This window comes from Astyanax mexicanus, chromosome 5 (genome assembly GCF_023375975.1).
Source record: "Astyanax mexicanus isolate ESR-SI-001 chromosome 5, AstMex3_surface, whole genome shotgun sequence".
NCBI lineage: Eukaryota > Metazoa > Chordata > Actinopteri > Characiformes > Acestrorhamphidae > Astyanax > Astyanax mexicanus.
Window position 1 is genome coordinate 26,616,409 of NC_064412.1, and position 24,750 is coordinate 26,641,158.

The 24,750-nt window shown below is 38.4% G+C and overlaps 2 protein-coding genes and 1 long non-coding RNA gene across 5 annotated transcripts in view; 1 reads left to right on the forward strand and 2 right to left on the reverse strand.

Moving 5' to 3' along the window:
* ntn1a (netrin 1a) overlaps positions 1-3,440 on the forward strand; it is a 70,534-nt gene extending 67,094 nt beyond the window's left edge. For both annotated transcript variants that reach the window (XM_022675202.2, XM_007257186.4), the window contains one exon: positions 592-3,440. In XM_022675202.2, the coding sequence (XP_022530923.1) occupies positions 592-920 (329 nt within the window). In that variant the 3' untranslated portion in view covers positions 921-3,440. The remainder of the gene's footprint in view (positions 1-591) is intronic.
* The window catches only part of LOC125802252 (uncharacterized), a 302,998-nt gene that overhangs the window by 36,296 nt on the left and 241,952 nt on the right, over positions 1-24,750 (reverse strand). The window lies entirely within an intron of this gene.
* The window catches only part of stx8 (syntaxin 8), a 48,192-nt gene continuing 28,949 nt past the window's right edge, over positions 5,508-24,750 (reverse strand). For both annotated transcript variants that reach the window (XM_022663293.2, XM_049479657.1), the window contains exons 7-8: positions 13,596-13,697; positions 5,508-6,741 (exon numbers count right to left, since the gene is read on the reverse strand). In XM_022663293.2, the coding sequence (XP_022519014.1) occupies positions 6,677-6,741; positions 13,596-13,697 (167 nt within the window). In that variant the 3' untranslated portion in view covers positions 5,508-6,676. The remainder of the gene's footprint in view (positions 6,742-13,595; positions 13,698-24,750) is intronic.

The following is a 24,750-nucleotide window of genomic DNA, read 5'->3' on the forward strand; positions in this document are numbered from 1 at the left end:
AAATGTTAAAATGTTAAAATGTTTTTGATCAATTAAAAACATATATTTGGTGATGTATTACCTTGGGGTTCTTCACGTACCACTATTAGCACACAGACCTCAATTTGAGAAGCACTGAGCTCACACATCCTCACACAAGTTCTTTTCTGTAGTGATACACTCCTACAAACCTTTCTATGTTTTTTTGTCGTAGAAAAACAAAGAGAGCACAAATCAAGAAATCGAACCTGTGTTTGGTAGAAATGTAGAACAGGTATTTTTTTTATCATGGTGACCATAGGGACCAAGGGCCAAAAACTATTTAATAAATAAATATATAAAAAAGTAGATTTTTAAAAATGTAGAGCTTTGGGTGATTTTCTTGTTGGCCAAATCAAACATCCTGAAAATCATTTTTTTTTTCTGCCATGTGACTGTTTACTTCCAACTTAACTCAGTGAGAGTTTTGGTTGATAGAAATCAATAGAAATACATATAGAAATGTAACTGTTGTGCTTTACTCTGCAACAAGATAAGAACCCATTCAGAAGTTTTTAGGTAAAGCCTCTATAATTAAATAATTCTTAAAATGTCATCTGTTTGACCTCACAGCCGTACAGGTGCACATCCTGAAGTCGGACAAGGCTGGAGAGTGGTGGAAGTTCACGGTCAACATCATCTCCGTCTACAAGCAGGGCGAGAGCCGAATCCGCCGAGGCGACCAGCTGCTGTGGGTGAGGGCTAAAGACGTGGCCTGTAAATGCCCCAAAATCAAAACGGGCAAGAAATACCTTCTGCTGGGTAACGACGAGGATTCCCCCGGCCAGAGCGGCGTGGTGGCGGATAAGGGCAGTCTGGTCATTCAGTGGAGAGACACATGGGCCCGAAGATTGCGAAAGTTTCAGCAGCGCGAGAAGAAAGGCAAATGCAAGAAGGCATAGGGAGGAGTGTCGGGGTCAAAGAGATTACCATCCAGAACTGGACACAGAAACAGAGGAGCCACGGGGAAGAAGAGAGGGAGTGGGGGATGATGAACGAGGGATGAGGGACTGAGCGCTGCTGCTTTGGGCCGAGGGTTAAAGAGAAAGAGCGTTTCTGTGAACGGGAGCTGTTGTGAAGGTGCTCAGCCTGCAGGTTTTATTTGTTAGTCAGTGCAGTACATCTCCATTTTGATAAAAAAAAGAATAAATAACGATAAGAAACACAATTTATAGACTATCAAACAAGACCTGAGGAGAGCTCTCAGAAATACAGATTTTTTTAAAATGTATTACAACATACATATCATTCTTTAGGATTTATAAAAAGCTCAAAATTGATCAGACAGGAATTCTGTTCCAGTCTTTCAGTGTTAGATAATGTTCCACATCCAAAAAGTGTTTTTGTTCATTATCCACATTTTAAAAGGTATAATCTAAAAAAAAAAAAAAAAAAAAAAAAAAAACAGATTAAAAAATATGCATAATCTGCCAAAAGACTGAATGTTCTGTAGCGGCAGCTGTGCTAAACAGTATTCCACATCCCACCATCACCCAATATTCCTTTTAAATGTGGAAAACAGTGTAAAAATGTACAGTATAAAATGCATGTTCATTATCTTGTTTATTAACTGGTGATTCCATACGATCTGAGAAACTGGTGCTGCTGTATAAAACAAAACACAATCTAGCTATTTGAATGTCTTTTGTTGGATGGTCAGAAAAAAAAAGAATGAACGATATCTGAGGTTTAGCTCAAATGACGTTTACAAGAATAACATTGTAAAATGTTGTATTTTATTTAGTTTAAATTTCATTTAATGCTAAAAACATCATTTCCATTGAATATTGGAATCTTTTTATTTGACGACACCCACAGAGTGCTCAGTTTTAAAACCAGGTCATCCCACACAATGCCTGTTTGGTGCTGTGGAGGTTTTATATGGTGGGATTTCCATAATTAAGAGATGTTTAGGCAATAAGTTCCCTGTAGTCGAGCATGAAATGAGCAATATTTTGAAATTAGTTAGCGTATCATTATTGGGCTAATTGATTGTTTAATAAAAAGGTAATAATGTAACTATTGAGGCCAATTTATTCAACCAGCTGATCAAATATTGTAATTATTTTTTTTTATTTGCCCAGCAAGTATTACAGAACAATACATTATTTTTATGAATTTTAGTTTTTCAAATATATAAAGTAACAAAACCATCCCAAATTGCCATTATTATATTTTTGAATTATACCATTTTAATTTAATAATCCTTTTTTATATTCATAAAAACAAGACTGAAATAAATGATTTTTCAGCTCCTCTTTTTATATTGTTTTACCCAATAAAAATAGACAAATCAGAAAAGTCAACACACAACAGCCTTTTAAATCTTGAATGTAATAACAAATAGAAAAATGGCAGTTCCAGCAGTGTGTGCCTGTTTAGAGTAGGTTTTCGTCTTAATTACATGTATTTAGAACATCTGATCATCTTTAACCCGAGTTTAATCCACCAGTGAGGATATATTTGGGGTGAGAAGTGCCGACCCAGTTCATGTTTAGAGCTCAAAATCAAACATTTTCTGGGAAAAACGAGAGAAAAAAGCTCAATTGCCTTGTTTTATCCTTAGCTAATCCTCCACAAAGCCCGCGCAGCATCAGCACTGGAGCTTCTACAGAGCTTCATTCCAGCAGATCCTATTTCACACACTGGGCGTCTGTGTGTGTATGTGTGGTTTGTGTGTGTGAGAAGGTGCTGTGTTTATTCTGAACGACGGAGAATGCATGAATGATCACTGCAGTTTTTGCTCTGTGTTCATTCTTTCTAAATGTACATAGCGGCCGTTCAGCTCCAGCGTATTATATTGTGCTGTTTGACCTTCATATATTTATACATACGCTGCATTTACACCCTACCTTTTACATAATACTCCTCATCCCAGACACCTGTAAATGTACTCATTTATTCTGGCACTCCGTTTATAAATCAGTCCACTCTTTATTTCTATATTCATTACTCATATGATGTAAATTTAATTTCTTTTTTAAAGCGACATCAAACAAAACACTGCTTTTTTTTGTTCATACTATGAATTGTAAATTTAATAAGTCTGCAATATTGTTTTACGATGTGTACTAATATATTACGGTTATTATATATGGAAATATTTAATGACACAGGACATTGTGGGTTTTGTCTTTGTTTTTTGTTGTTTTTTTTTTTTTGTTTTACAGTCTGTGGTCGTTTAGATTGTTGTGATTAAACCAGAGAGGAAAAGTAACTACTGAACGCCAATCTGGTCAGATCTAAATTAAGCATTCAGCTGAAATTAAAGCTTCTATTTCACTACTGTTAGCATCATTCACTATCAGATCACTATTATGTGCTTCAATCATCACTGGTTTACACTTTTATTTGATTTGGTTGGATTAAACACACTCTCAGTATGAGGGGATTTAATAAAAACTCCCAACTGTGAATAAGAACCACTGATATGTCGTCAAATTTATTTCATTCACACACACGTTTTTATATACTACACCTCTGTTGTTTATTTAGCCAGTTTACATTATTAGGGAAATGTGGTATATAAGTGTCTTAATATCAGTAAATAAATATTGTGTAAAAAGATTTATTTGTACAAACACACACATACACACACACACACACACATACAACAAATCAACCCCACCTTGGTGTGCCTCATGTAACAGTTTGAGAACCACTGGACTAACACATCCTCATGCTAGTTTTTCTCTGAAGTGAAGCACTCCTACAGACCTCAGCTTTCTATATTTTTTTGTCATAGAAAAAAACTAAGCAAACACAAACCAAGAAATAAAACCAGTGTTTGGTAGAAATGTAGAACAGGGTTTTACCTCACACACACACACACACACTCAACCCCAACACAATTTGGGACTCTTATATAAGTATAAAGTTTCTTATACTTATTTTATCCAGACACTATTAAGAAGCCTAAATATTGAAATATTTTTTCTCAGCCACTTTATTTATTTATTAATAAACATCTACTTCTGGATGAGGTGAAGAAACTAAATGATGTGATTTCAGGTGATGTCAACAGGTGATTCTAAATGTGATTTGATCTACATGTTTGTCCATTTTTAGTTTAATAATTACACCATTTGAACACAAAGGATGTCTCTTACAGTGTTTTAGAATGTATTGATGTATGGATCATAAGAAATTCTCCAAAATTACCTAAAATTAACTCTTTTCATATCGTAGCTATCCAATGAAAAAGTAGTATCTCCATTTTTGCTAATTTTTAGTTTACTACATCATTTGAAGAAAAAAAAACTGTCAGTGTCACAATTTCTTGCTGAACAGACCAATAGAAATGAACCTGAAATGAACTCTTTTTACATTGACTTCCACTGAAAGTTCATAAGATTTTTTTCTCTCTCCTGTAGAGTTAGTGATTTGGAGATACATGGTTTTCATTATACAGAGACGAAAAGCAGTATATATTAAAAGCTGAGTAATTATCGAAAGGGATGGGCAGTAAGTCTTCAGTTTGTAAACAAATGCGCAAGAAAATTATTGAAATGTTAAAAAAAGGTTGGAAGGGATTTGCATATTTTTCCCTCTGCAGTCCATCATCAGTCAACATCTTTCCAGAGACCTCCATCCATTTTTCAGAAAATAAGAAAAATGCAAAACAGAGGCATGTCTGTGGAGGAGTGTACAGATGCTGCTCTCTAAAGAGAGGGTGTGGAGAATTAAAAAAAGCAAGAAAACTCTTACACACCTTTATATGCATTCACAGCAAAAAAGGGAAATGTTAATAACACCTGATAAACTTTAGCATTTGGTGTCACCAGTCCCAAAAAATATTTTTAGTATTGTAAGAGGAGGAATGGCAACATTTTAAAGTTGTACATTTTCTGTACCGTCTCAACTTTACTTGGAATGTGCTGCAGACCTGAAATTCAGAAATGGATATTTGCAGCATTTAGTCAGCTGTTTGTTTATGTGTATATATACATCTCTGAAAAAAAGAGACCACTTAAAGGTTTCTTCGATTTGACCAAATTAAAAACGTCTGGAATATAATCAAGAGGAAGATGGATGATCACAACCATCAAACCAAACTGAACTACTTGAAGTTTTGCACCAGGAGTGGCATAAAGTTATCCAAAAGCAGTGTGTAAGACTGATGGAGGAGAACATGCCAAATCCAGGGTTATTCCAACAAATATTGATTTCTGAACTCTTAAAACTTTATGAATATGAACGTGTTTTCTTTGCATTATTTGAGGTCTGAAAGCTCTGCATCTTTTTGTTATTTCAGCCATTTCTCATTTTCTGTAAATAAATGCTCTAAATGATAATATTTTTATTTGGAGTTTGGGAGAAATGTTGTTTGTAGTTTATAGAATAAAACGACAATGTTCATTTTACTCAAACATAAACCTATAAATAGCAAAATCAGAGAAACTGATTCAGAAACTGAAGTGGTCTCTTTTTTTTAAAACCTGTAAATACAATTTGAGTGCTTGAGAAACAGGAAGAGAGAGAGAAAAAGAAATGTTGAGTTTTTTTTTTATTATAATACACAGAAAACAAAAAGCATGTTGTTAAATGTAAATGTACATTTATTAGAAACTGGGAGTGAGCATCAGACTGATCCCCACTGATCACAGGAAAGAGCCATGACAGCAAATCTAATCATTGTTTAGTTATTTGGTTGATTTGGGTTATATGTAACAACAGCTGATATTTCAACTGACTATAGAAAATAATCACAGAAGTAGTTTGAGTAATGTGCGAAAAATGTGCAGGTTTACATAAAAGAGAAATGAAAAAATAAATCCGTGTTTGAAAGATAAATGGTGTGAAATTCAGGTTTTTCATAGAGAAACTTATCAACTATTTCAAATTTCTCTACAGTGGTGACGAATGAAAACAGATTACAACAGAAATATAGCCGTTTTATGGTTTACCATACAAACAGACCACTGAACCTACACATCTTCTGGAGTTTTAGATGGAATGCTGCTGACGGTAGAATAGGAATACTGCGTGTTTCCTTTCTCTGATTCATAATATGTGGTTTTAAATGCAACTTTTAGGTCAAATACATTCTTAAAAAAACACTAAGGTAATTCAGGGCTTCAGGCATCACACAGTGCATTTACTGTTAATTTGTGTAATAAAAAAATGTTATGTGAGGAGCTTTTAGAGGATCAGACATCTGGTTACATTCACCCACACTGTGTAGAATTCTGTAAGGTTCTCTAAAACAGAGAATTTCACACCAAACCATCCATGAATAAATAGATTGAACATTTTGATAGAACACTGGAATTCTACTTCAGGTCTTTTATCCAGAGAAGCACTTGTTTAAAGTGCTTTATTCACAGTTACAGTGTAGCAATTACCCACACAGACCTGCATATGATTCATTCAGAATGAACTAAATGATATAAAAAAATGTTTAATGTTTCTCAAACAGCGTTTTGTTTTCCCAAAAACATGAAGAGCAGATTCTCTCAGGAAGAAATAACAGGATTCCAGGTACCGGATTTTTCATTCTTCATTACATTTTTGAAACAGTAGTACCCCTTACAATATAAAATGTGTGTGTGTGTGTGTGTGTGTGTGTGTGTGTGGTCAGTTCAGTGCAGCCCCATCTATACATTAGATCTAAAACAGTCTGTGTTCAGAAACTCATCCTGACGCCTCCTTCACTTCATTATGTCGGCCACGACGCCACCACGATAATAGCAATGAGCAGCAGCACGATCACCACCATCATACCTGTTCAAAACACACACACACAAACATAAATACATAAAAAACACACTGTGTTACACTGTGTACAATAGATGAGGCAGTGTATTCATAGCCATTCAGTGTAATAACGTTCAGTAAAACAGCTTTTAGACGTTTAAACATCTGAATCCATTCCTCATCTTTCTAAACAATTCAGACTGGATAGATTTTTCTAGAATAAAACATTTCAGCATCCTAAACCCACTCTGAATAACTGTTTACATATTAACTGTTTATTTATGCAGACATACAGTACCAGTCGAGTTTGGACACTTCTCATCTCATTTAATGTGTTTTTTTTTATTCATTACTTTGAAAATTTAATATTGAAGACATTAAAGCTATACAGGAACATATGCAGAATCGTTTTTGATTCTTCTATGAAGTCACATTCAGCTCTGAGGACAGAGGAGAAAATTACAATCCTCCCTTACTGTAGCCCAGAACTTTACAAACTCTTCTTACTGTAGCTTAGAATTTTACAAACATTTCTTACTGTAGCCCAGAACTTTACAAACATTTCTTACTGTAGCCCAGAACTTTACAAACGTTCTTACTGTAGCCCAGAACTTTACAAACTCTTCTTACTGTAGCTTAGAATTTTACAAACTTTTCTTACTGTAGCCCAAAACTTTACAAACTCTTCTTACTGCAGCCCAGAACTTTACAAACTTTCCTTGCTGTAGTCCAGAACTTTACAAAACCCTCTTACTGCAGCCCAGAACTTTATAAACACCATTACTGTAGCCCAGAACTTTATATACCTGTTACTATAGCCCAAAACTTTTCAAAACCCTCTTACTGTAGCCCAGAACATTAAAAATCTCCCCTACTGTAGCCCAAAACTTTACAAACCTCTATTACTTTAGCCCAGAACTTTACAAACCTCTATTACTTTAGCCCAGAACTTTACAAACCTCTATTACTTTAGCCCAGAACTTTACAAACCTCTATTACTTTAGCCCAGAACTTTACAAACCTCTATTACTTTAGCCCAGAACTTTACAAACCTCTATTACTTTAGCCCAGAACTTTACAAACCTCTATTACTTTAGACCAGAACTTTACAAAACTCCCTTATTGTAGCCCCAAACTTACTTTACAGACCTCCCTTATTCTAGCTCTGATTTTTTAAAAGTTGTCTTACTGTAGCCCAGAACTTTACAAACTCTTCTTACTGTGGCTCAGAACTTTACAAACTCTTCTTACTGTGGCTCAGAACTTTACAAACTCTTCTTACTGTGGCTCAGAACTTTACAAACTCTCCTTTAGATGTAGGTGTAAGACACGTGAAAAATAAAGTGATTCTGATTCTGATAACAGTGCCAATTTTTCTTTTAAACAGACATCAGGTCAGATAGTAATTCTCCATGGTGATGTTGGTACTGAAAGAATAGCACAGTGGAAGGAGCAGCGTCTCGGAAAAGTGTTCCAGCTCATGGTTGAAGAGCAGAACCCTGAGCTGAGCTCAAAAACGACAGACAGAAACCCGCCTTTCTGAGCAGCATCTGCCTCTCATTTATTCAGCCGCTGGTCAGATTCAGTAAAATACTCCTGGCGTCACCCAGAGTCTGCAGCTGTTTCACATCCAGAGAGAGAGAGAGAGAGAGAAAACGAGGGGTACGAGTAAGAGAAAAAAGAAAAAGGGGGAAAAAGAAGAGAGCAAAGAAAAGATGAAGAGAATGAAGAAGGAAAGGAGTGAGGAAGAAAGAGAGGATGGGCAAGGAAAAAGAGGAAAGAGAAATGAGAGAAGAGAGAGAGAGTGAGGGACATACACAGAGAGAACAAAGAAAAAAAAGACAGAAGTTAGAAAAAGTGAGAAAGACAGGGAGAGAGGAATTCCTGGAAGGTGTGAGGGGGAGGATGCCTCATGTCCTGTGAGTCACACACACAAATGATTCATAACACTCTTGATTTACAGGGTGTGTGTGTGTGTGTGTGTTATCTCACTGATAACACACACACACACACAAAGTGTGGCTGTTTAAGATCTAAACTGTACAAAATCTGTGTTTTGTGTATCTCTCTGTGCATCTCTCTGTGCATCTCTTGCTCTGTATCTCTCTGTGTGTCTCCCTGTGTATCTCTCTGTGTATCTCTCTATGAATCTCTGTGTATCTCTCTATGAATCTCTCTGTGTATCTCTTTCTGTGCCTCTTGCTCTGTATCTCTCTGAGTATCTCTCTGAGTATCTCTCTGTGTATCTCTCTGTGTATCTCTCTGTGTATCTCTCTGTAAATTTCTTTGTGTATCTTGCCATGTATCTCTTTCTGTCCCTCTTGCTCTGTATCTGTGTATCTCTCTGTGTATCTCTCTGTGCATCTCTCTGTGTATCTCTTGCTCTGTAGCTCTTTGTGTATCTCTCTGTGCATCTCTCTGTGCATCTCTTGCTCTGTATCACTCTGTGTGTCTCTCTGTGTGTCTCTCTGTGTGTCTCTCTGTGTGTCTCTCTGTGTATCTCTCTGTCTATCTCTTTTTTTCCTGAACGTTTTGCTCTGTTATCTCTCTGTGTATCTCTCTGTGTATCTCTCTGTGTATCTCTCTGTGTATCTCTCGCTCTGTAGCTCTTTGTGTATCTCTGTGTGCATCTCTGTGTGCATCTCTCTGTGCATCTCTTGCTCTGTATCTCTCTGTGTATCTCTCTGTGTATCTCTCTGTGTATCTCTCTGTGTATCTCTCTGTGTATCTCTTTTTTTCCTGAACGTTTTGCTGTTATCTCTCTATGAATCTCTCTGTGTATCTCTCTATGAATCTCTCTGTGTATCTCTCTGTGTATCTCTCTGTGTATCTCTCTGTGTATCTCTCTGTAAATTTCTTTGTGTATCTTGCCCTGTATCTCTTTCTGTCCCTCTTGCTCTGTATCTGTGTATCTCTCTGTGTATCTCTCTGTGTATCTCTCTGTGTATCTCTCTGTGTATCTCTTTCTGTGCCTCTTGCTCTGTATCTCTCTGTGTATCTCTGTGTATCTCTCTGTGTATCTCTCTGTAAATTTCTTTGTGTATCTTGCCCTGTATCTCTTTCTGTCCCTCTTGCTCTGTATCTGTGTATCTCTCTGTGTATCTCTCTGTGTATCTCTCTGTGTATCTCTCTGTGTATCTCTCTGTGTATCTCTCGCTCTGTAGCTCTCTGTGCATCTCTCTGTGCATCTCTCTGTGCATCTCTCTGTGCATCTCTCTGTGCATCTCTTGCTCTGTGTCTCTCTGTGTGTCTCTCTGTGTGTCTCTCTGTGTGTCTCTCTGTGTTTTCCTGAACGTTTTGCTCTGTTATCTCTCTGTGTATCTCTCTGTGTATCTCTCTGTGTATCTCTCTGTGTATCTCTCTGTGTATCTCTCTGTGAATTTATTTGTGTATCTTGCCCTGTATCTCTTTCTGTCCCTCTTGCTCTGTATCTGTGTATCTCTCTGTGAATTTATTTGTGTATCTTGCCCTGTATCTCTTTCTGTCCCTCTTGCTCTGTATCTGTGTATCTCTCTGTGTATCTCTTTCTGTATCTCTTGCTTTGTATCTCTCTGTGTATTTCTCCGTGTATCTCGCCCTGTATCTGTGTGTGTATGTTTGTGTGGTTCTATCACTGATCTCTATCTGTTTAGCTAGAAGTAATCAAACAATCAGATTTCCTTCTGATAACAGACACCTACTTAGCTCTCACTGATAACACACACACACACACACACACACACACATTCATAGAGATACACTCTGTGTGTGTGTGTGTGTGTATCTCTGAGTATTTCTCTGTGTATTTCTGTGTATCTCGCCCTGTATCTCTCTGTTTAGCTCTCATTCTGTATCTCTGTGTATCTCTGTTTAGCTCTCATTCTGTATCTCTGTGTATCTCTCTTTGCATCTCTCTGTATCTCTCTCTCACTCTGTATCTCTCTCTGTATCTCTCTCACTCTGTATCTCTCTCTCACTCTGTATCTCTCTCTGTATCTCTCTCACTCTGTATCTCTCTCTCTCTGTATCTCTCTCTCTCTGTATCTCTCTCTCTTTCTCTGTATCTCTCTCACTCTGTATCTCTCTCTGTATCTCTCTCGCTCTGTATCTCTCTCGCTCTGTATCTCTCTCGCTCTGTATCTCTCTCGCTCTGTATCTCTCTCGCTCTGTATCTCTCTCGCTCTGTATCGCTCTCGCTCTGTATCTCTCTCTCTCTGTATCTCTCTCGCTCTGTATCTCTCTCGCTCTGTATCTCTCTCTCTCTGTATCTCTCTCGCTCTGTATCTCTCTCGCTCTGTATCTCTCTCGCTCTGTATCTCTCTCGCTCTGTATCTCTCTCTCTCTGTATCTCTCTCCCTCTGTATCTCTCTCTCTCTGTATCTAAATTTGCTGCCAGACTATTAGTTTTAGGGTTTGAGGAAGTCAGAACTCGAGGGCAGTCTGAGACTGAATGGAAAACTGACTTTAAAGAACTGGAAACTGGCTGAACTTAAGCTGAAATGACATCAAACATCAGAGAGTTACCTGATGAAAGAAACATGTGAAGTATGAGGGCATGTCAGATAAAAGCCTATTAAAATGAGACTGGAAACATGACATCAGTGAAGTTAAACACTGCTAAGAATCAGTATCATGAGAGACTTATGATCAATAACCCTGATATCAAAATCTGCCAGCTTTATAAAGGAGACACAATAGCCCTATCCGGACGAGATTAGTTTTTCAGGGGGTAATGGGGTAATTTTCTCTTTTATGGAGGGGTCCTCTGTGATTTTATTCCTGTCCAGAATGATCAGGTATGTGTTTTTCTCAGACATCCTCTGAGAAAATTACAGGCTGAAATACCTACTGTTTTTCTCTGAATTCCGTGATCATAAGGTCATTTCATTCCCGCCCGGACTCACATCTCTGAGTTTCTTCTGCTCGCATTTATAAAAATAGTTATTTGTCCACTGCCCTTCACCATAGTTACACTTTGGGAGTGCGTTTCCACGTAAACACAGATCCATGTAAACACAACAGCAAGTGGAAATGGAGGAGCTACTGAACACCATGTCAGATGATCGAGAAAGCCTAAAAACTCACTGGTCTTCTTGTTTTTTACTTCACTGAGTAGAAGTGTGAAATATTTTTCACAGACGTCCCCCTGAGAAATGGTATTTAGTAAGGCAAATGATGACTCAAACTCAAAGACCCATTTTATTCCATTTGTAAGGTCCTTTGCCTCCTAAAAATGTTCTTTATGGGCAAAGAGAACCTCTTAAATACTTTTTATATACTTATGCTCATACTAAGACAAAGATGGAGTCAACCACAATCATCATAATTATGTTAGACACAGATGGAATTTGGTCTTGAGTCTTTGACCCAACCTTGCATTGAACTCATACACACACTAGTGAGCACACACTCAGTGGTATAGTGAACACATCTCCGTAAAGTAATAACTTGGAAGCCTGGGTCTAAAATCCACAGTCCCACCATTAATGAGCCAGTGGTCTAACCGCTCAGCCACCACAACAAATATAAGCATTATGCTGAGATTAGTTTAACTTCTTGCAATAAAACACTGAGAACAAACTAATAAGGTACTGATAACAGAAGAGCAGGGTATACAAATTGAAGGAAAATCTGGATTCCTGGTCTCACAAAAGCTCAGGTGGAGCTTCAGGACAGCAAGTTTCCAACACAAAAGCAGCACCACACAGTGTGAGTGCACATTCACTAGAGAGTGAGAGAGAGAAAAAGAGAGAGGGTGAAAGAGTAAAAGAGCGAGTGAAAGAGAGAGAGATAGAGAGAGAGAGGCGCTAAACGATTTGTGGCATGTTATATTTACAATTCTTTCTTTCTGCAAAACAAAGACAGGTGTCAAACAAAGTCAGGCAGACGGCACTGAAGCGAGGGAGCGAGAGCACGAGTGGCAGCTGAAAGAGAAGAAAAAAAAACAACAGAGGTGGAGAACAGAGAGAAAAAGAGCAGAGGAATGTTTCCATTCATCAAACAATCCACCCACCCCCCCACCCCCCAAAACACACAGAATACAGGAGAATGGTGCAAGTGGTAAGTGTTACATGAGAGGAAGAGAAAAAAAGAATAGAGACAAAAAAGAACAGAAATAAGAAAGCACAAGAAACAAAATTAAAAATATTAAAAGACAAAGAGAAACTAGAAAAAAGGAGAGAAAGAAAGTAAGAAGGAAACAAATAAAGAAGCAGGAACAGGACAAAAAAGAATGAAAGAAATGAAAAAAAAAAAAAAAGCTGCCGGCTCACATGGAAAATTCTATCGTACAGCTGATTAAAATTGTTAATATTTATATATTCAAAACTAATTCATACAAGATATCAAAGATACCGTATTTTAATATCCCATCAACTTGATTTAATTCCAGAAAATAATCTGTATGGGTTTAATTTTGTATATATATATATATATATATATATATATATATATATATATATATATATATATAAATAAACATATGTAGTATATATAAACATATTTAGTATCTATATATATATATATATATATATATATATATATATATATATATATATATATATATACATACATATGTAGTATATGTATAATATACAGTATATTTATTATATATATATATATATATATTTTTTTTTTTGTATTTAAATATTAAACATGCTGTGTTTTTGGTGTTATAAATAAATACTAATACTTTAACAATAAACTTTAGTTAGGTTTTCATCGTAATGTAGATATCAGATATCACTACTTCTATTAATTACAACTTACTGTGCTGTCCATTGTAGGTAGTAATAAATTCTGTTAGTGTGTGTGTGTTGCGAGTGTGTGTGTGTGTGTGTGTGTGTGTGTGTGTGTGTGTGTGTGTTATTAGTGTGCTGGCTGTGCTGGAGTGGGTAACTCACCACAGGATGCAGATTTGGTCTCCACCAGTTTAACCCTTCGTGTTTCGTTGCGGATGCGGCTGTCTGTCTTGTCCACCAGCTGAGTGATGTCATCGATGATCTCTAGAGGGGAAAACAAATACAGGAATACATGTTAGTTTACAGCCATTATCACTGTTATTTATGGAGCTGTGACCAAAAAGATGAGCATTAAAAGGATCTGGACCACCTCTCTTTTCACACTCCTGATCCACTGCCCTGAATTAATATTTTTTTTAATCCACTAATTCAGTTGGTTCCATAGGTTATTTCAGCATTGCCACCACAATGTAGGGATGTGCAATTCCATGTATAATAACTTTATGCCATATATATATATATATATATATATATATATATATATATATATATATATATATATATTATAGGAAAATTGTGCGGCCCAAGTTCATATGCCAGAAAGCCTTGTTTTTACATCACTACTCATCAGCACATCAGAAAGGACCTCAGAAATCCTTTCATCAGTGGCAGCTGAGCTTTAAAAAAGTGTGAGTGGAACCTCTGAGGTTGTGGCTGTGTCCCAAACTGCACACTATGATGCTAAACAGCAGAAGCAGAAGCATCACCTCACAGGTTAAAACTTCTGCTCACAGATTCTGGGCCGATACAATACATAGTTCCAAAAAAAAAAAAAAGACATGCAGATCCAGACACAGGGTCAGCGAGTGGTGTATGGAGTGTTTGGGCTAAGAGCTACGTGCTAAATGGTTTCCCACTCTACACTGTCCCACGATTCCTGCGTATGTGTGTGAGAAGCTGATGGGGATGCAGCACAGCTGCTCTGTTGGCCCTCAAAAGCCCTCCAAGTTTATTTTAAATGCTCTTAAGCTGGAATATGCCGCCAAACCCACAGTGCACCAGCATAAACACACACTTACACACAAAAGTAAAGTGTATATGCACTGCAAGTGTGGTACTGACACAAACACTGCAAACACACACACACACACACATTACCGCTACATTACGAAAATACTGTAAAGATATGGAGACACAAGAGTGCACCAAGACAATTAGCTGATATTTACATAGTTTTGTATAGGCATCATCATCATCATCATCATCATGGTTGTGTCTAAGTCCCAGAACAATTACATCCAGCTGAGGTCCTCCAACGCTCTGCAAAGTCAGTCGGCTTTCAGGCCAAAACCAGGGCCAAGACCAGGTGAGATCCAGGACCAAAAACAAGGGCCAAATACAGACTTGCCTCAAAGTAATCCCAAAAGCAATCTCATCTTAACCCCAACAGTAAACATTTGGCCTAAACCAGATCAGAAACTAGCACTAACCTCAGGAAACCCAGAGAAAATCCCGAGCTTTCCAATATTCAACCTAGAACCAAGCCCACTGCAAATCCAGGATTAAACCCAAAACTAAATCACATGATACATCCACGACCAGACCAAAGATTCAACAAAGAATCAAACACAGAGTAAAGGAACACAGAGAAACCAGAGCCAACACCCAGCATCTAATTCACGAACAAAGTTAAGGCAAATCCAGAGTTGAACCCAATGGAGATCCCAGGGCTGATTCCATGGAAAGTCCAGGGTTGAATTTATGGAAAAAAACAGGATGGGACCCAGGGCCAAACAGGGAAACAAGTAATAAACCCATAAAAAAAAAATCCAGAAAGTAACCCAGGTCAATTTAGGGCAAATCTAGGACTGAAACCAAGGCAAATGTTGAGGTATACCCACAGCCAAATCCAATAATTGACAAAAGTTTTTTTATTTATTATAAATGTGAATTGTAAATTATGAAACTGTGAATCAAATATTAACCCAGGACCCAGGAGGAAAAAAAACATTAGGCCTATTCATCCCAAAATTCAAACCCAAAACCAAACCCAGGGCAAATCCAGCATTACAACCAAAACTAAAATACGGAAAATAATTACCAAATACTAAATAAACGGAAGAGTCAAACTCAGAGCAAATACAAAGTTAAACCAGATCAAATTCATCACCAAAGTCAGAGCAGATCAAGGGCTGAGCCCAGGTCTTAACTTCAACCCAGGCAAATCCAAGGCTAAATGCAACAAAAATCCAGAATCATCGATGCAAATGCAGGGTTGAATCTATGAAAAAAAAAAAAAAAACAGGGTGGAACCCAGGGCAAAATTTAGATAAATAAAAATCCAGTAACAAACCCTTGAAAAATCCACAATCCAAGAGTAAATTCCAGGTATATTCTGGGCAATCTAGGGTTTAATCTGGGGTTGAAAGCAAGGTTATAGTTAATCCATGGCCAATCCAACAATTTACTATAATTTTTAAGTAACTACTGATTATATCTGTGGATCCAGGATTAACCCAATCCAACAGTCATATCCAGAGCTAACCCAGGAACGAATTCAAAACCAAAGGAATAAAACCTAGAGTAAATTCAGTATTAAATTAAACTCTAAAAATCTCAAACAGAGATTTTTTAGTGTAGTATGAACACTGAAAACTTTCAAATGTAATCCTGACAGTGTTAATTCAAAATTTTTGTCCACAAATTAACTAAGGGCCAAATTCAAAACCAAACTAATCCATTCCTCTCATTTCTGCTCTCATGCACCAGTATTGTACCTGCATACAATGGGTAGATATGTTAAACGGTGGAGAAAAGGACGAGGTGCAAGGTGGTCCACATCAGTCCATCAGTCTGAGCAGTGTCCTGTGGGATGGGGAGTATGTGACCAGAGCCTTAAACAGGGTGGAAGCATGAGCTGCTGGAACACAGCTGCTGCTCCAGACCCAAACTGACAATTACAGTCATAAATCACCCACAGCATCATCCACAGAGAGAGAGAGCAGGGATGGACACAAACGGACACACACACATACACACACACACACACACTACTGCAGTTCCTGTCCGGCTCCCAAACAACGTCTAGCGGCAGTGAGTCACCGAGGTGCGGGGAGAAGAGGATCTGTTTGCTATAAAACCAGGAAAGTTATCAGAACACCTCTCACGCCACTTCTTCAACAGGAAACAGCCGAGATGCCAGAAACAACAGTGGTGCTCCCTGTGGTGCAGAGAGAGAGAGAGAGAGAGAGAGAGAGAGAGAGAGAGAGGGAGAAAGAGTCACAAAGGAAGAAATAAACAACGAAAGCAGGCTACATTCACACTCTCAAACAGCTGTTTCAGAAGCAGCTGCAGCCAAGATACCGCAGAATCTTCATGATCTGGCCTTCACAAGTTCCATGACCTTAACCAGTTTTATCACAGATCAGTGAATCAGCCACAGCGGTTTTAATGTTCCCATTACTCAAGTAAATTTACAAAGCTTGTTAGATGTCTTCTAGGCTGACCCAGTAGTCCAGCTGCCCTCATTCATATCTACTTGACGATTAAAGACCTGGACGATTTTAAAACCTTTCCTGATTTAAGAACTGTTGCTAGGCAGATCTAGTAGAGAATACTGGAAAGGCTTTGGATGGTACCAACCAACCCAGAAACCACGTTTTCCTCCACTAAAGTCAGAATTTAATTGGTTATCAACTCTAAATTGGGCTTGGATATTGTTCAATGTTCAAGAAAGTGTTTGTATTCCACTAATTGCAGTGCAGGGCCACACAAAGTAAGTTTTTCCAACCATCTTAGTGTTTGGCTCCGTCATCTGATAGTAAGAGATTCAGCCCATGATGATGCCCCAGCCAACTGTCAGTCACCAGGAGTTCCACAGAGCATAACTGTCCTCTGCTTTCTCTAGATGCAGACCTTGTAGACTGTCCAGGAAAGGCTTGGGGTGGTGCCAGCCAACCCAGAAACTGCATTTTCCCCTCCACTGAAGTCAGAATTTGATTGGTTATCAACTCTAAATTGGGGTTGGACATTATTCAATGTGGAATAAAGTCCTTGTATTCCGCTAATTGCAGTGCAGGGGCACACAAAGACGCTTAAGTTCTGCAACCATCTAAGTGTTGGATCCATCATCTGAATGTTACAGGTTCATCCCCTGATGATGCCACAGCCAACTGTCAGCTACCAGGAGTTCCATAGAGCTTAATTGTCCTTTGCTTTCTCTGTATACAAATACCTTTTAGAGTGTCCAGGAAAGGCTTGGGGTGATGCCCACAAACCCAGAAACCACATTTTCCCCTCCACTGAAGTCAGAATTTGATTGGTTATGGACTCTAAATTGAGGTTGGATATTGTTTAATGTTGAACAAAGTGCTTGCATTCCACTGATTGCAGTGCAGGGGCACACAAAGACCCTTGAGTGTTCCAACCATCTAAGTGTTGGCTTTATTATCTGAAGGGTACAGGTTCAGCCCCTGATGATGCCACAGCCAACTGTCAGTCACCAGGAGTTCCACAGAGCTTAACTGTCCTCTGCTTTCTCTGGATGCATAGACCTAGTAGAGTGTCCAGGAAAGGCTTTGCCTGGTGCCAGCCAACCCAGAAACCACATGTTCCCCTCCACTGAAGTCAGAATTTGATTGGTTAACAACTCTAAATTGGGGTTGGATATTGTTCCACTAATTGCATGGCCACGCAAAGGCCTCTAAGTTTTGCAACCATCTAAGTGTTGGCTTTGTCATCTGAGTGGTCAGTGACCAGCAGTCCAAGAGAGACAAGCCTGGGACATACATTTTATTCAGCTAAAAATGGCACAAATAAGCAATATTGATCTTTGTTGGTATGTCTCCTGGGTTGGTATGATAAATTGTTAAATAATCAATAACATTTATTTTCATTTTCATCTACATTTATTTTAAAAACCAAGCCATTAAAATACATTGTCAGCTATTTAATTAATGCAATGGCACAAAAAGCTTGTCCAGTTTTGGTTTTAGCCAAAAAATTTAGTGCATCACTGTCTAGATGGCCCCGCCTCTCCTACATCTCTCAGAATGGGCAATGCTAGCCAGCATGGAGGTCTGGTAGTTGACATAACAGGATTAGAAGTTAGTGTTGTCTTAGAGGGGGGTTGAGTTAAAGCCTGCAACACCACTGTAGCATTACTTGGGATGAGGAGTTCCAGATAAAGGAGGGAGTAGGAATGGCTAAATTAAGAGAACCAACAGATAAAACGAAACATGTAAAAAAACAGAAAATGCTCTTAAGTGTCCAAATCATATCTATAACTTTGTGTGTAAATTCTTTCAACCAAGGTACTTCAGTGAGTCATAGAGCAAAGGAAGTCCTTTATTAGCAGTGAATGTCAATCAATTACCACAGATTAGCTGATACATGTGTGCACAGTCTGTGTTTGTATCTGGAAGTGTGAGAGTGTGTGTGTGTGTGTGTGTGTGTTCCAGGTGTTGCTGTCCCTCTGCTTTTGGCAGGGATTTCCTGTCTGGTGTGTCCCACAGGAAGTGGATCTGCCACGCAAAATCCATCATACTAACAAATTGTGCGCCTTCCACCAGCACTGCCACTGCAGCTGTTCCTGCCACAGCCACGGCTGGCCCACACATGCTGGTGTTTGTGTGTGTGTGTGGATGCTCACCACAGCAGGCATTAACACATCCACACAGCCTCTCTGTCAACAGCACAGCAGGGCACAGCCTCAGCTTCAGGACGAAGAGTGACGTTTCAGAGACTGAAGCTCTGCTGCAGCTGCATCAGCTCTGCATGGACATTTCAATCACTCAGAGTCATTAATGACAAGCGGCTGTTAAATGATTCCAGTATGAATCTGCAGTGTGCACAATCTGTCAGTAATAATTTAAACCAGTATGAATTGGCAGTGTGTTCATAATATGCCTGCAATAATTCAAAACAGTATGAATGTGACAGTGATATCTTTTCCAAAAAAATTCTCTGTTTCCTGTTTCACCTGCCATTAATAATTTAAACCAGTATGAATTGGCAGTGTGTGTTCATAATATGCCTGCAATAATCCAAAACAGTATGAATCTGACAGTTACAGTTTAACTAGAAATCTAGATCTAGAATCTGCAGTGTTTCCTGTTTATCGCCTGACACTAATAAGTTGAATCCACTACTAATCTGCAATTTTCCTGTTTAGAACCTGACTTTTATCATTTAACCAGTATCAATCTGACCATTATAATTTTACCCAGGACTAATCTGCAGTGTTTCCTGTTTATGACTAGACATTAATACTTTAAACCTCAAAACATGCCAGCAATAATCCAAACTAGTATGAATCTGACAGTTATATTTTCTCCAAAAAGAAACTGCAGTGTTTCCTGTTTATCACCTGACATTAATCATTTAACCAGTATGAATGTGACCATTCTACATTTACCCACAAAGAATTTGCAGTGTTTCCTGTTTAGCAGATGACATTAATAATTTAAACCAGTATAAATGACACTTGTCATTTTATTTAAAAAAATAATTCCACATTAATTTGAAATGTGTGTTTTTAGTTCTCAATTTTTATCCAGTTTGACTTAGTTTTGTGTTCAGTGTGTTGTGAGAGTGTTGTGAGTGTGTTGTAAGTGTGGTGAGTGTGTTGAGTGTTGTGAGAGTGTTGTGAGCGTGTGTTGTGAGAGTGTTGTGAGAGTGTGTTGTGAGAGTGTTGTGAGAGTGTTGAGTGTTGTGAGAGTGTGTTGTGAGTGTGTGTTGTGAGTGTGTGGAGAGAGTGTTGTGAGTGTGTGTTGTGAGTGTGTGTTGTGAGTGTGTGTTGTGAGTGTGTTGTGAGTGTGTTGTGAGTGTTGTTAGTGTGTTATGAGTGAGAGTGTTGTAAGAGTGTTGTAAGAGTGTTGTTAGTGTGTTGTGAGAGTGTTGTTAGTGTGTTCTGCAGAGCCGCTGTGTTTGGGGCTGTAATACTGAGTGAACTCCAGTACAGAACGGATCAGGTTAAAATGTTTCCTATTTTCCAGCCTGCAAAAGCAGCAGAGCTGCTGTAGAGCTGTAGATCAGGTTCGCTAATATCAACAACAGTCTCATCAGGAGCGCCTGGTTTATCAAACTGTGAATATTTATAGTATTTAATTTATAGCTAAACTATCGCTTTAACCACAGAGCCTCGTCCTCATCCCATCAGGCCTGAGAAAGGCCAGGAGTGCAGGCAGGAAACGTGTGTGTGAAGTGCTGCGTGTGGAGTGTAAATCTGCACTTTTTCACACTGCGAAGGCCAGCAGAACATCAGCTAAACATCTGACTCATCTGGAGCGTCAGGAATGCACTCTTTTCAGGTGGTGTGTGTGTGCGTGTTTAAGTGTGAGTTTAGTGTGTGCACTTTGTTCGCGCTGGTATTAGAACGGGTCCTTTAGGGGGCGACAGAGAGATCAGACTGTGCCAGTAAACAAAGAAACACACACACACACACACACACACACACACACACTCTTACTGGAACTGCACTTGGCGCACAGTGTGAGCTGTTGTGTGTTGGGATAAGTCAGGCAATTACTGCATATAAGAGGTTTGGGATCTTTCTGTCTCCTCTCTCTGTTAGCTGTCGCGCTTCAGCTAAACAAGCTCTCACAACCTGCAGATTAAAACACGGCACTGCACCGCGCCGACAGACTTTACTGCTTTATAAACGGGCCCTGGGCTGTAAGAGGCCGGCTGAGATCCAGCCAATCACACAAACACACAGACACACACAGAAACACTGTGTAGAGAAATGGAGCAGCGATGTTTGTTAATATTTTATCGTTTCTGTCAAACTTGCACAAATGTCTCAGAGCTGGAGAGCAGCACAGTAAGCTACACATCCACACAGAGAACCATCACCATTACAGCAGCACTCATTAAACTTATAACACACCTGACACAGGAAAATCTCCAGCACTTTCACTGAAATAAGGTACTGGTGTTTTCCACTGCACCACACCAAGCAAAACATAGTTTAAGCATGGGCATATACATAGCAAAACTGCCAGAAGAACATGGTTAGTGATACATATCTGTGAAAAAGTTTTGCTCCCTACAGATTTCTTACGTATTTTTTTTTAGGATTATCAAACACATTTTAATATCAGACAAACATAATCTGATTAAATGGTGTGCTTTGGGTCATTGTCCTGGTGCAGAACCCAAGTACACCTGAGCTTAAGGTCACAAACTGATGGCAGCACATTCTCCTTCAGGACTTTCTTGTAGAAAGCAGAATTCATAATTCCATCAATTACAGCAAGTTGTTCAGGTCCTGAACAAGCAAAGCATTCCCAGACCATTACACTACCACCACCATGTTTTACGTTCAGTAAGATGTTCTTTTTTTTATTATGTGTTAGCTTTATGCCAGATGTAACAGGACACACACTCTCAAAAATGTCCACTTTTGTCTTGTCAGTCTTTGGGATCATCAAGATGATTGTAGGTAAATGGGACTTTGTGTTGTGTTTGGTCAGCAGTGGTTTCTCAGACAATTTTCACCCAGTCTCTTTCTTATTACTAAACCATTAACACTGACTTTAACTGAGGCAAGTGAGACCTGTAGTTCTTTAAATGTTTTTCTGGTTTCTATTGGGAGTTGTCCATGCCCTTTTGGAGTAAAATTTGTCAGCCGGACAATCCTGAGAAGATTCACCAGTGTTCTATGTTTCCTCCATTTCTGAACAGTAGCTCTCACTGTGGATCCCAAAGCTTTAAAATGACATTTAATGTGACCAGACCAACAGATGTCAAGGACTGTTTCGTCATTCGTTCTTAAATTTATTCAGATTGGGGTATAATATGTTGTTTTTGAGATCTTTTAGCTGCTTCATGTTGTCAGACAGGTTCTATTTAAGTAATTTCTTGATTCAACAGGTCTGGCAGTAATTGGGTATGGTTGTGTCTAGTAGTGAAATTGAACTCAGCTTTCTAAAAAATGTGGTAAATCACAGTTAATTCATGTTACAAACATAACATGATGGTACTTATAAGATGAGAGATATAGATACAGAATATAGGTACTCATTAAGAACAAACAGAACTTATAGGATGGGAGGTCTAGAACATGGCGGAACATGATGGAACACAATGGAACAGAATTGGTCGTGGTGGAGAACGGTGTTGCAGAAGTTGGCTGTGAGAGTAAATCAGGAGGAGACGGCTGAGCAGCGAAGCTTCATCTTGCTGTCAGACGTTACTAATGACGAGGCGGGGAAACGACACCTCCAGAACTAATGTGTCCAGGAGTGCCGAGGGCAGCGAGGCGCGGAGCAGAACTAAAGCAGCGTCCGGATGTGAAAATAACGAGGAAAGAGATTAACAGCTTGGTCAAGGTCCAAGTTTCCGTGCAAAAAGCAGGGTGAAATAAAGCTCACAGAAAGCCAGCAATTAGTCTACGATGATGACAGTGATTCCTCTTCATCAGCTCAGAAACTGGAAGTACATTTCACATATGATGAAGCTAATCGTTTCTTGAGTGAAGTGATCTGGATGTTAAGGGACAGTCTGGAAAAACATGAGTTTGACACAGTTCTCCACAACGATATCACATCGCTAAGTACAATAACGAACAAACACACGAAAAGTAAATGATCCTCACTGAAACTAACGTTTACTTACATACAGAATTTTGCTGTAACATTTACTTCTGATAAAGTATCAGAAGGCATCATTCACTCCTCTGTCTACACATATATATATATATATATATATATATATATATATATATATATATATATATATATATATGCACACTAACCTGTAAAACTGTCTGTTTATAATTCACTCAGGTTTCTCTGACAACCAGTTAGCCTATTATTTTCGAAAAAGCCCATGTTCTATCTCCCAGGTGTGTTTTATCTCTAAATGCCCAGTCGAACAGTTTTGTTTGTCTCAGCTTGTCCAAAAAATGTGTTTTTTAGTGGTGGCTTAAATCATAATTTAAATTTCCCAACAGTAGGAGAAGATTAGGAGCAAGAAACAATAATTCTTCATAGTACATCTTTGTGCTCATTAGTATAGCGGTTCATTCGGTATACCACGCAGGGAACTAGAACCTGTATGCATTTCTCTCATACCGCCATACCGCTAGAGGGCGCTGCGGAGCGCTGTGCGGAACAGAACCACTAGAGAAGCACATGCAGCCCTGTGGAGTTAAATGCTGGGCTGCGTCCGAAATCGCGTACTTAAGCAGTACGTACTGGATTGGGGTGAGTACGCACTGCTCGTCGAGCAAAGCAGTACGCTTTTTCAGTACGCCAGACCGCAGTACGCACGCAGCCTCGGACGCACTACATCCACCATCTTACCTCTGACGCCCTTTCACCTCTCACCCCTCCTAACCAGCGGCACACTTTACAGAGCTTTACCCTAATTAATTTCATTAAAATCCCCTCATTAATCAGCTCTTATTAATAAATAAACCCCCAAACTGTCCTATTTAATAAACACTGACTGTAAATAAAACTTAAAATTAATATTTCCTCAAATATGAAATATTTAATAATAAATATGAACAGACTGTTTAATATTCATGAAGTATATTAATAATACTTGCTTATGCAACAAAACAATTATCAAAAAGTTTCAAAGATAAATACCAAAATGTTAATTAATTCCTGCCTTTCCATTTCACCAGAATTTCCTTTTCTAGCATAAATATTTAAACACATGATTCTTATTGTTATACATTATCTTTTACTGACTGCATTAAACATAAAGGCAACATATATGCAGTACTGATGTAAATCAAATATGCTAGAACCAGTCAGTTTCGGGAAAACTGGGGATCATATTTGGCAATAAAATGTAAATTAAAAAAATATTTTAGTTATTTTATTTAATAATTTTCCCTCACTTGCATATTTACACAAATACATTTCCCACAAAATACAAGAATGACAAGTCTTTAAAGTAGCTTTATTTATTTTTTTTATTCGTTGTTCATTTTTCTCCCTCTCTTCATCTTCATCCTCTCGAGTAGGAAGGATAGTTGAATCTGAAACACACACAGATTAAAACAGTTTAGCTTGGTCATTAAACAAATATAATATAAATTCTGAACAACATAAAAGTCTAACCATCCTGGCTGGTTAGCTAGCTATTTAATAAAACTAAATAAAATGGTCAGATTTGGGTTATAATTTATTAATGTGATTTTTGGCAACCAGTCTGTCTGTCTGTTGAAAAGCCTCTCTGATATCAGCAGCCTTTTTTCTCAGATGAGTTTATACAGACTGATCAGTATTAAGTTAAAACTGCCCCAGCACCTCAGAACTGCAGCAGTATACAGGGCTGTAGTGAGTTAGTAAACGCTGGT